Source organism: Falco rusticolus, chromosome 19 (genome assembly GCF_015220075.1).
Source record: "Falco rusticolus isolate bFalRus1 chromosome 19, bFalRus1.pri, whole genome shotgun sequence".
In the NCBI taxonomy this organism is placed as follows: domain Eukaryota; kingdom Metazoa; phylum Chordata; class Aves; order Falconiformes; family Falconidae; genus Falco; species Falco rusticolus.
Genome location: NC_051205.1, coordinates 3,879,166 through 3,890,968, shown reverse-complemented (window position 1 = coordinate 3,890,968; position 11,803 = coordinate 3,879,166). Strand labels below are relative to the sequence as shown.

The following is an 11,803-nucleotide window of genomic DNA, read 5'->3' as shown; positions in this document are numbered from 1 at the left end:
CGTCCTCCGACCTCGGCGCGCTGATTGGCCGCCTGAGGTGGCGGCCGGCAACTTCCGGGAGTGCCCGCGGCGGCGGCGCTCCGGCAGGTCAGCGCGCGCAGCGGGGCGGGGGGGGCAGCGCGGGCAGGGCCGGTGAGCGCCCCCTGGCGGCGGGGCGGGAGGGCAGGGCCCCGAGCACGCCCGGGCCTGGGCCCGGTAGCCCCCGCCCTGGTAGCCCCCTCCCCGGTAGCCCCAGAGCCCGGTGGTCCCAGCGGTGCTGCCCCCGCCGCTGGCTGAGCCCCATCCCCGGGGGCCCGTCCCGGGGGCGCCGGGGGGTGTGTGTCCCCCGGTGTGTCCCCCCACCCCGCGGTGTCCCCTTGTGGGGCTGGGGGTGACGGCTGCGTCTGCAGGGCCCCCGCCGGCACCATGAGCACCGAGACGCTGGTGAAGGACGTGAAACCGGGGCTGAAGAACCTCAACCTCATCTTCATCGTGCTGGAGACGGGTGGGTGTGATGGCGGGGGGGGGGGGGGGCGGGCCGGGGCCCCGCGCCCCCCCCCCCCCCCCCCGCCCCCCTGACCCCCTGCCACCCCCAGGCCGGGTGACGAAGACGAAGGACGGGCACGAGGTGCGGACCTGCAAGGTGGCCGACAAGACGGGCAGCATCAACATCTCGGTGTGGGATGATGTGGGGAACCTCATCCAGCCCGGCGACATCATCCGCCTCACCAAGGGGTAGGACGGGGAGGGGGCACCCCCGGGGTCCCCACCCACCCCCCAAACGCTCCCCCTGGCCTGACACCCCCAGCCTGACGCCCCCGACCCTTCCCCCCCAGGTACGCGTCTGTCTTCAAGGGCTGCCTGACCCTCTACACGGGGCGCGGGGGTGACCTGCAGAAGATTGGCGAGTAAGGAGGGGGCCGGGGGTCTCGCTGGAGCAGGGAGGGGTGTTGGGGGGGGGGGGCTGGGATGCAGCAGGGGGACCCCATCGCCCCCCTTTGCTGGCAGGTTCTGCATGGTCTACTCCGAGGTGCCCAACTTCAGCGAGCCCAACCCCGAGTACGTGGCGCAGCAGTCGCAGAGCAAAGGGGTGAGTTGGGGGGGGGGCCCAAGCTGGCACCACCGAGACCCCCTGGCCCCCCGAGCGCGACCGCTCCGGCACATGGGGTGTCACCTGGGGTGTCACCATCTCCTCTGCAGGCCCAGAACGAGAGCGTGAGTCCGGCTGCTTCACAAACCAGCCAGGGCCCCCCCGCAGCACCCCCAGGTAGGTCACACAGCCCCCTCCCCACCTTGGGGACATAGGAGGGACCCCCGGGTGTCACCCCCCAGCTCGAGGGTGCCTCCAACATCACCTTCCTCCTGGTGTTCTGCTCCGCTTCCAGCCCCCGACAGCCAGAACGGGAATGGGCTGAGCCCGGGGGCCCCCGCGCACCCCCCCAGCGCTCCCGCGCACCCCCCCCAGCGGCCGCATCACCCGCAGCCAGCCCGGCCACCCCGGCCCTGCCGCCGGCCCCGTCAGCAATGGCAAGGAGACGCGGAGGAGCAGCAAAAGATAACGGGCTGGGACCCCCCCACGGCCCCTCTCCCTCCACTCCCCGGTACAGTTTGAGGGGGGGTCCCCGGCCCTGAGCAGCCCCCAGGGTGAGGAGGGGGCTGGCTGGGCCCCGCTGGCCCCACTCACGTGCCTCCAGGGGGGGCGAGGGTGGCCTGGGTCCCCCAGTCCTGGGCCGGCCGGGCTCGGGGGTCCCGGGCAGGATGGGGCTGAGCCGCGCGACTGCAGCCTGGCCACCCCTGGGTCTGGGGGTCCACAGCCCCCCCCCGGCTGTGCCCCCCCCCCCGCCCCCAGCCACCGCCTGCCCTCGTGTGTGCCAAGGCAGGCGCCTGGGACCTGTTGGGGCAGGTGTTAATAAAAGTTGATTAATGAAGGCTGACCTGCCTGCGCCTCGCCTGCTCGCCACCCCCAGCCCCGGGGCGGGGGGTCCGGGCCCCCCTCGCCCTTTAAGGCCCTCCCCGCGGCCCCTCCCGCCACGGGGGCTGGCTGGGAGCAGCGCCTGGTGACCCTTGCCCCCCCCCCGGTTCGGGTGCAGCAGACGGTGCGGCCGTGGCACGGGGACGGGGGACGGGCAGTGGCGTGCCCCCCGGCCCCCGCCATCGGCACAGCGCGGCCCCAGGTGAGACCCTGGGGGGGGGGGCGCGGCGGGGGGGTGCTGGGGGGCGCGGGCGATGCCGGCGTGGTACCCAGCGGGACGTGGCCCCGCAGATGGGATGATGCCGTGAGACCCACCAAGGTGGGGGGGGGTCAGCTCTGGGGAGGGTGGGGGCACCCCTGGCGCCTCGCGCCGCGGTGGGGATGGCGGCGGGGCGCCAGCTCCCGGAGTCACGGGATTTTCCCGGCCCCACGGCATCGGTGGGTCCGGGTCCCACGTGGAGTGGGGCGGACGGACCCCACGGCCATCCCGCCCGCGCTTCGCTGTTCCCACGGCCCCCACGGTGGGGTGGGAGCTGGAGGGGGTGGGGTGGGGGGGATGTGGCCACGGTGGGGCTGTGGGTGGGTGCCTGGGGGGCGCGGGTGGGGGGCTGGGGGAGCGCGCGCCCTGCTGGGGGGGTGCCACCAGCGTTATCTCCCTGCCCGGTGAAACATTAACTCCAACACAAAAGCTGCCCCAGTTGCAAAACCTTCCCCTCAAGGACAAGTGTCACCGCGTGTGTCCCCCAGCCTTGTCCCCACGCCCCCCCCCCCCCCTCAATCGCCCACCCTGGCAGCCCAGCCGATGGGGAGCACGAGGACAGCCGGTGGCCTTGCCCGGCCCCCAGCCCCACTCCAGGGTGGGTGTCCCTTGATGGGGGACACAGGGACAGTTGGTGGCCTTGCCCAGTCCCCCCAGCCCCTGTTCCTTGATGGGGGGCACAGGGACAGCTGGTGGCCTTACCCAGTCCCCCCAGCCCCTGTCCCTTGATGGGGGGCACAGGGACAGCTGGTGGCCTTACCCAGTCCCCCCAGCCCCTGTCCCTTGATGGGGGGCACAGGGACAGCTGGTGGCCTTACCCAGTCCCCCCAGCCCCTGTCCCATGATGGGGGGCACGATGGTGGCCTTGCCTGCCCCCCCAGCCCCTGTCCCTTGATGGGGGGCACAAGGACAGCCGGTGGCCTTGCCCAGCCCCCCAGCCCCACTCCCCCGTGGGTGTCCCTGTGCCCCGCTGCAGGGCCACGTGTCCCCCGCCATGTCCCTGGTGCCGCCTGTTGCTTTCCAGTTGTCCCCAGGGCGGGGGGACACCCCACATCTACACCCCACGGGCCGGCGAGGGGGCTTGGGGACACCGCAGCTCCCACCGCCTTCGCACCAGCACCCTTTTCTCCCCCAGCTCTGCCGGGGACCCCCGCCGCTGCCTGCAGGATCCGGCCCCATGGGCCCCCCTGGGCTCCTCCTGGGCGCCCTGGGGCTGCTGGCTCTGGGGGCCGGGGGGGGGCCGGGGCAGGACGCGGCGCAGGAGCACGGCTACTACCTGCAGCAGCTCTTCGGGCAGTACGGGGCCAACGGGACGCTGCCCTTCGAGGGGCTGGCGCGGCTGCTGGGCAGCCTGGGGCTGGGCCGCGTGCAGGTGGTGCAGATCCAGCACGAGGAGCTCGGCCATGGCCACGTCAGCCACCTCGACCTGCTGGAGGTGCAGGAGGAGAAGCACCGGCACCGGCACCCCCTCTGGGAGCATGGCGGGGACCCGGCACCCAGCACCCCGGCACCCAACCGCCCCTCCAGGTACCTGGAAACGCACCCCCTGCCCCCCCCTGCCTTGCCCGCTGCCGGGGGGCTGCCCCCAAAGCTTGGCGTGACATGGGGTGGCTCATTCGTGCTCATGGCCCCCCCACCCAGCCCGCGGCCATCCCAGACAAAAAGCTGGATGAAGCCGGTGCCCGTTGAGCCCCCCAGTGCTGGGGTCACCCCTGGGAGCCACGGGGCCCCCCAACCACCACCCCGGCGGGACCAGCCTGGCCTGAGCCTGCTGGGGAGGGTGCTGGGCTTGGAGCACTCCAGCGTGGACCACCCGCACGACGACGTGAGTGGGGCTGGGGGGCACCCGCTGCCACATGCTGGGAGCCCCTGGGGGGCCACAGCGGGACCCAGGAGCTGGGCACACACCCCCCAGCGCCACCCACCACTACCCACCCCACCCCCCAGTGCCTCAATGTCACCCAGCTGCTGGTGAATTTTGGGCTGGACGCGGTGCCGCAGCTGACGCCGGAGCAGTTCACCCTCCTCTGCCCGGCCCTGCTCTACCAGATCGACAGCCGCGTCTGCATCCAGCACAGCGATGAGGTGACACTGCCTCCCCCGGGGGGGGCCCTGTGGCCAGGTAACCCCAACCCGGGCCCCTCGCTGGCCCCCGGCCCTGTTGGGTCCCCAGTCCCTGCAGCCCCATTCCCAGGGCTGTCATCACCCCGGGTCTCGCATCACTGCATCCCCGTCCCCAGGTACCCCCTGTCTGGTCCCCGTGTCCCCTGTCCCTGCACCCTGTGGACCCTGTCCCTGCGCCCCCGTCCCCAGGTACCCCCTGTCTGGTCCCCGTGTCCCCTGTCCCTGCACCCTGTGGACCCTGTCCCTGCGCCCCCATCCCCAGGTACCCCCTGTCTGGTCCCCGTGTCCCCTGTCCCTGCACACTGTGGACCTTGTCCCTGAGTCCCCATCCCCGGCTCCTCCACCACCAGCTCCCCCAGCCCCTCACTGCCACCCTGGATCCCTCCAGAGGTGACTCCCCACATCCCCAGTCCCTGTCACCCCATCCCTGCATCAACCATTCCTGCATCCGTGCCCCAGCCCCAAGTTCCCATCCCCCCACATTCCCACTCCTGGAGTCCCCATCCCTGCATCCCCAAGGACCCCCATCCTGCATCCCCATCCCTGGGGGTCCTGCACCCTCCTGCTCCAGCCATGCCGGTCTCACCCGCCCCGCAGCACTGGGCTGGGGGCTCCTGGCCGTCACCTTTGTCAGCGTGCCCTCCGCCCTGGCCGTCGTCCTCGTCCCACTGCTGAGCCGCAGCTTCTTCCGCTCGCTGCTGGCCTTCCTGGTGGCGCTGGCCGTGGGGACACTCTGCGGGGATGCCCTGCTCCACCTCTGGCCCCACGTAGGTACCCCCACCCCGCAGGCTGGAGGTGGCGTGGGGCACCCTGGGGGGACCGGGGTGTCGGGGTCTCCTGAGCCACCCGGTCACCCGTGTCCAGGCCCAGGGGGGGCACCAGGAGACACCGGCGGAGCCAGGGGCTGCGGTGCTGCAGGGGCTGGCGGTGCTGGGGGGCATCTACCTGCTCTTCCTGGTGGAGCTGCTCCTGGGGATGCTGCGGCGGAGCCGGGGGGCCACGGTGAGAGCCACGGGCGCTGGGGAGGGCGGGGGGCTGCCACTGGCTCTGGCTTTGCACCCGACGCCTCTGCCTTCCCCAGGGACGCTCCCCTGGAGAGACCCCCAGTGTGGTCGTGGGGGCCCCGGCACCATCCCGAGGAGGTAGGACCCCTCACCCCCTGCAGTGCCCGTAGCCCCTGGCCCTGGCCCCCACCCCACATCTCTCCCACTGCAGGGGCCGAGCTGCGACACCTGACGGCACCGGAGCCAGAACTGGAGCTCAGCCCCCACGGGCACCCCCACGGGCACCCCCACGGGCACCCCCACGGACACTCCCACGGACACTCCCATGGCCCCACGCTGCCCCTCAGCCCCGGGGCCGCTGACATTGTCTGGATGGTGGTGCTGGGCGACGGGGTCCACAACCTGACGGACGGGCTGGCCATCGGTGAGGGGCACGGGGAGATGGAGCCAGGGGGACAAGGAGCGCACGGGGACAGGGGTGCACGGGGACAGGGGTGCACGGGGTGCTGGTGCATCGGGGCACAGGGAGAGAGGGGCAAGGGGTGCACAGGGACAGGCGTTCGCAGGGTGCTGGTGCATCAGGGCACAGGAACGGGGGTGTGCAGGGTGCTGGTGCATCGGGGGACAGGGACAGGGGGACAATTGGTGCATGGGGTGCATGGTGCATCGGGGCACAGGGATAGGGGTGCGCAGGGTATCGATGCATTGGGGCACAGGGACAGGAAGACAAGGGGTGCACAGGGACAGGAGGTGCACAGGGACAGGAGTGCATGGGGTGCTGGTGCATCGGGGCACAGGGACAGGGGGGCAAGGGGTGCACAGGGACAGGGGTCCACAGTGCACCGAGCCACAGGGGTGTACAGGGCGTGCAGTGCATCGGGGCACAGGGACAGCGGTGCACGGGGTGCACAGTGCGTTGAGGCACAGGGACAGGGACACGAGGGGTGCACAGGGACAGGGGTGCACAGGGTGCCAGTGCATTGGGGCACAGGGAGAGAGGGGCAAGGGGTGCACAGGGACAGGGGGTGCACAGGGACAGGAGTGCGTGGTGCGTTGAGGCACAGGGACAGGGGGTGCGCAGGGTGCTAGTGCATCGGGGGACAGGGACAGGGACACAATTGGTGCATGGGGTGCATGGTGCATCGGGGCACAGGGACAGGGGGACAAGGGGTGAGCCACAGGGGTGTACAGGGCGTGCAGTGCATCGGGGCACAGGGACAGCGGTGCACGGGGTGCACAGTGCGTTGAGGCACAGGGACAGGGACAGGGACACGAGGGGTGCCCAGGGTGCACGGTGCCCAGGGGCACAGGGACAGGGCTGTGCAGTGCATCGGGGCACAGGGTCCATGCAGGTCTGGGGCGAAGGACCCTCTTCCCGCAGGTGCCGCCTTCTCCCACAGCCTCTCCAGCGGCCTCAGCACCGCGCTGGCCGTGCTCTGCCACGAGCTGCCTCACGAGCTGGGTAGGTGTCTGGTCCCCCCCCAGCCCTGGCACCCCCGCGGCCCCCCACCACCCACCCTCCTCTTGCCGCAGGTGACCTGGCAGTGCTGCTCCGGGCGGGCACGGCTCCCCGCACCATCCTGCTCCTCAACCTGCTCTCGGCCCTGCTCTCCTGCCTGGGGGCAGCGGTGGGGGTGGCCGTGGGGCAGAGCGCATCCCACCTCACCCCCTGGATCCTCACCACCACCGCCGGCATCTTCCTCTACGTTGCCTTGGCTGACATGGTAAGGGGGAGGCTGGGGGGACGGCCAGGGTGCTGAACCCCGTGCCGGCCCCACTGAGCCCCTGCTCTGCCCCAGCTCCCCGAGACGCTGCGGCGTGCCGAGACCCCTGGCGAGGGCACCTGGGGCTGCTTCCTCCTGCAGAACACGGGGTTCCTGCTGGGCAGCGGCATCATGCTGGGCATCGCCCTCGCCGAGGGACACATCCATGCCTGGCTGCAGCCCTGAGCATCCCCGGGGCTTGGCCCCACGCGCCCCCACGGCCACCCGGGAGCAGGGAAGCACGGCGGCTCAGCTGGAAGGACGGCAGGACCCTCAGCACGCCCCCAGGACTGGACTGTCTCCCCTCCTCCCGAGACCCTCAGCAGCAGCCGCCATCCCTGGAAGGCTCCGTGGGGGGAGAGGATGTGGGGTCCCCTTTTTGCGCCCCGTGTCCCCTCCCAGGGCGCCCAGTGCCCCCCAGGGTGGGATGGCAGTGGGGCACTCGCATGTCCTGCTCCGGGGTGACACCGAGTGCGTGTCCCCTTCCCGCTCGCCCCGGACCAGCCTTTAGCGGAGAAAGGATGACAGGACATAGAAGCAATAGCATTTTAATAAACATAATTGATTCAAAGCCACAATATGAATAACAGGACTTGGTCGCAGCTTACATTGTATAAAATAGATCAAGTCTGAATGCTTTTTTCTTTTTTTCTTTTTTTCCTTTCTATTTTTTTTTATTTCTTTTTAGTTCCTTTCCCACCCACCCCCCTCCCTCCCTCCCTCCCCGAAGGTGATGCAGGATTTCTGAAAATACATATATGGAACATATCTGAGACAAAAGTCACCGCTCACTAGGCTCAGGCAGGGGTGAGGAGCTGAGGGGGTAGCGTCTGCGCGGCGGGGACGGATGGCTTGTTGGGCTGATTTCCTTCTCCTACGTACCGCCTCACACGTGCCCTAGGACAGCCCGGGGGCTGAACGGTTCTGCGTTCCCCTCGCCCCACACGCTGGGATTCTGCTCGCTCCGGTTTCCTCTGCCCAGAGACAAGTGCTTGGCTGGGGGGGGGAGGGGGGGGCTGATTTCGGGGCTCTCTGGGGCGCCTGCTCCGGAGAAGGGCGAGAACCCAGCAAGCGTGGGGGGACATGGCTCAGTTTGCCCACCAAGGCACCCGGCACCTCGAGGCCGCCGCGACGGCCCCGGGGGGATTTCATACTTTTTTTTTTTTCTTTTTTTTTTAATTTTTTACATTGCACATCAAAATTCTACCCTACTTGCGGCGGGTCTCACAGGGTGGGTGTGCAGGGGGGACGAGGGGCTGGGAGCCCCCGCGTGCCCCCCAGAGCGGAGCCCTCCTCGCCGGGCCACGCACTTGTGCTTTGAACCAGTGGTTGAAGGATGAAGCGCTACAGAGGGGAGGGAGACGCCTGAACCACCGGGATCGGCACCGGGATCGACGCCGGGATCTGTACCGCAGGACAGAGCGCGGACCCTGCCTCTGCCAGCTGGGGACGGTGCCGATGGCGGGGACGCTTCGGGCACCGTCCCCTGACACTGGCACGCTTGCCTCTCCCTCCCTGCCCAAGGACAAAGGCATCCACGTTAAAGGCCCTCAGCAAGAACGGCTGCCAATTAAGGCCACGCTGCTGATGAACATCAGCGCGACCGCACGCTGCTTTTTGCTCAGCAGGTTCCACATTTCAGTGCACCGGAGGGGAACGAAGCCGGGGAGTTAAAATAAAAACACCTTCGGAGGAGACGGAGCAGCTGCTACCCAGGGACACGCGGGTGATGCTAAGCGTGCGGGGCTGGCACGGGCACCGAGCCGGGGGGGGGGGGGGGGGGGGGGGCTGGGGGGTGAGGGGCTCACCTGGGGCCGCTCTCCCCCTCGACCCCCACCTTGCCGTGCCGGGAGAAGGGGGCTTGCCTGGTACGGGTAGAGCCCGGTGGCTCCTGCCCTCGCTGCGTGCGCCACAGCCGTGCTCCAGCGCCGTGAGGTGGGAAAGGATTTCCCCAGCCCCGCGCCCCAGCCCCGCTATTGCCAGAGGTAGGTGTGAACAGTGCAGAGAAAACGCAAATTCAAGCAGCTCTTCGTTATCTAACACCCCACAAATGAGCCCGAAGAGGCTCCGCCATCCCGCCCTGGCTCTTCCCACGGCACAGAGCTCCTCTCTGGACGCAGCTGGCCAGCCTGGCACGGGGCGGATGGGGGGATCGGTGCCCCCCATCCCTAGGGTCTCTCGCACCGGGGCACCCCTGAAGCGCAGGGGCTCGGGGTGCCCAGAGCAGACGGAGCTGGGAGAGGAACCAGCTCAGGTCCTCTCCCCTGGGAACGTCGCACTCTGCCCCCTCCAAAAGTCTGAAACAGCCCAAAATCCAGCACCAGGGACCGAAGCGTCCAAGGCGCTGGCAGCGCCCCGGGGTGCAGCCGAGGGGACGAGCGAATGTCCCTGCTGCTCCCCGGCCTGTGGTGACTGAGGGTGGGCTTCAGTCCCCACAAGGGCAGCCAGGTGCCGATTGCTTCGGGGATGCCCGAGGAGCGGCTCTGCCAAGCGCCAGCGCCCGCTTCCCGCGTTTGGCTCATCCACAGCCGGACACGGAGATGCCCCAAGACCCCTCCTGACACCCACCGCACTGGACACCCACGAGGGACGAGCGACGGGCAGAGGACCCACCGCTGCCTCCCCAGAGCAGCCGGAGGGCATCAAAACATGGTCCGGGAGGGATGTAACAGGCGTCAAACATGGACCAGCTGGTGGGACCAGCCGAAAGGCTGCGGGTCGCCCGGTGCGAGACCCAGCTGCAGGGGGCCGGGGGTCCGAGCCCTCCGCTACCAGCCTGTGCTCCCCTGCTGCGGGACGGGTGCGAAACGAAGCAAATCTCCGTAAAACTCCCTTCCATACTTATCAAGGAGGAAAAAGGAAGGGAAGAACTGACCGAATGACTTGAAAAGGACTTTTTGCAAGGGGTCTTGGAGGGCTCTGAAATCCTTAGAGCTACGGGGGTGCCGGCTGAGAGGGAGCAGGCGCACGCACAGGGGTACACGGAGCCACACTCCGGACCCTGGAGAGGTCTCGGAACGCCGGGATCCAGGGGGTCTCCAACCGGCAGCACTGGATCCCCCCGGCACACACATGCTATTTAACGGCCAGCCCTGCCCAGACACCAACTCACGTGAAATCCCAGCCCACGGTGGGATCCAGCCCGATGCCCTGCCGCGTTTAATGACGTTTGCTGGACACAAAGAGCGGGGAAGTGTCGGGAAGCTCCCCCGCCACAGGCCAGGCAGCTCCCTGCCCAGTCCCTGCTCCGTCGCGCTGGGATGCGGTGGGAGCTCCTGGCTCTCACCACTGGGAACGGGAGCCTCGTTGGGTTTGGGGCGTGCAGGAGAGGGAACGCAGGCTGGCAGGAGAAACAGAGGGCTCAAACTAGAAATCCCAGTCAGCCGGGGGGGGAGAGGGACTGGCACGGAACAATTTCAGTGCAATTTTCAAGCCTGCGCTGCCGAGGTCGCTTCGGGACGTGTGTGCCCACCAGCTGCAGCGGAGCACGGCCGCCGTGGGATGCCGGCCCAGGGGGACAAGCAAGGATGTGACCCTGGGAAGGACCCGCCTGCCAGGCTGGAATTCAGGCTCCATCCCCTCGCCAAACCAGCTGGGCCCCAGGTTTTGCCCTGAGCCCCCCTCTGCCCACCCCACCTCCCCTCCGCTGAGCCCCACGCTGGTAAGGGCCAAGGGAACCGTGACAGGGCACGCGAGAAGTTTCTGGGACACAGAAGGACAAGGACCGGCTCTGAGCACCATTCCACTCGCAGCCACAGCCAGCCCCTGCACAGCACCCCCCAGCCCCTGCACAGCACCCCCCCAGCCCTGCTCCGGCACGCGACGGGGGATGCTGAAGAATGCAACCGTTCTGGTTGGTACCTTCAAGCAGGAAAAACATTCTCAAGTCCCACGCTCAGGACCGGCTCTGGTTTTGTCTTAACACACCCCCCCCCCGAGCTCCCTGCACCGTAGCTCCCAGCCTGTCGGGACCCTCGCAGCCACCACCAGCCTGCGCCACCTTTTGCTTTTGGTCACCCCCACCCTCCCCAGGTTTCTTGCAGGCAGGAGCGGGGCAGCGTGCCCCCTCCACACCCCCTACCTCCTACACTGGCCACATTTCACATAGTGCAAAATTCAGGAACGGGATGCTGCCAGCATCCAGCTGCCCCAGTGGTGCCCACCCGCCCCATCCTGCGGCGAGGCTGGGACCCCTCCGCTGGGACCCCTCCACCAGCCACCGCGTTTCAGCTGACTCGGACTAACCAGACCGGCGGCTCCATCTCCACGTCCTTTGGCTCTCGCGGCGAGGACGCCAGCAGCAGGTCTGCGGGCGGACGGGCAGTGCCGGCCACGGGCAGGCAGAGCAGCACGGTGAGGACCTGCAGCACCCCGGCGCTCCCAGGACCGACGACAAGCCCTGGAGACCAAGTGCAGAGCACCACAGAAATGGCAGTTTTGGTCAAACCGAGAGGAATTCGCTCCCTACGGCTTCAGGAAAAAAAGAAAAAAAATATGAAAAGGACAGGAGGAAGGACCCGGCCCTCGAGGCAGCCGCCCACCCTCTGCAGCTACAGGAGAAACCCCAGCAGCACCGAGAGCTTTGGGATGCACAAGACGCTCGGCATCCTGGATCTCCAAAACATCACACCCACGGCCATGCACCGCGGCTCTTCCATGCATTGAACTTTATTATTTTCAAGTTGATGAACAATATCGATAC

General features: G+C 68.6%; 2 protein-coding genes across 3 annotated transcripts; both read left to right on the top strand.

The window, feature by feature from the left end:
- The first annotated feature begins 142 nt into the window (after positions 1–142).
- On the top strand, positions 143–1,911 carry NABP2 (nucleic acid binding protein 2). Its single transcript, XM_037371322.1, is given in 7 exon segments — positions 143–484; positions 576–714; positions 816–887; positions 988–1,069; positions 1,180–1,246; positions 1,365–1,435; positions 1,437–1,911. Coding segments are annotated over 7 exon segments (612 nt in total). The 5' UTR covers positions 143–405; the 3' UTR covers positions 1,539–1,911.
- A 148-nt stretch (positions 1,912–2,059) lies between these two features.
- On the top strand, positions 2,060–7,735 carry SLC39A5 (solute carrier family 39 member 5). Of its 2 annotated transcripts, none has more exons than XM_037371313.1 (11): positions 2,060–2,153; positions 3,346–3,737; positions 3,852–4,035; positions 4,158–4,332; positions 4,932–5,101; positions 5,199–5,336; positions 5,416–5,476; positions 5,550–5,762; positions 6,720–6,800; positions 6,872–7,062; positions 7,204–7,735. In XM_037371313.1, the coding sequence occupies exons 2-11, from the start codon at positions 3,388–3,390 to the stop codon at positions 7,285–7,287; spliced, it is 1,647 nt and encodes a 548-aa protein (XP_037227210.1). In that variant the 5' UTR covers positions 2,060–2,153; positions 3,346–3,387; the 3' UTR covers positions 7,288–7,735. The 2 variants fall into 2 exon arrangements, with proteins under 2 accessions (XP_037227210.1, XP_037227209.1); XM_037371312.1 differs by having other exon boundaries at positions 7,138–7,735.
- Positions 7,736–11,803: the final 4,068 nt, after the last annotated feature.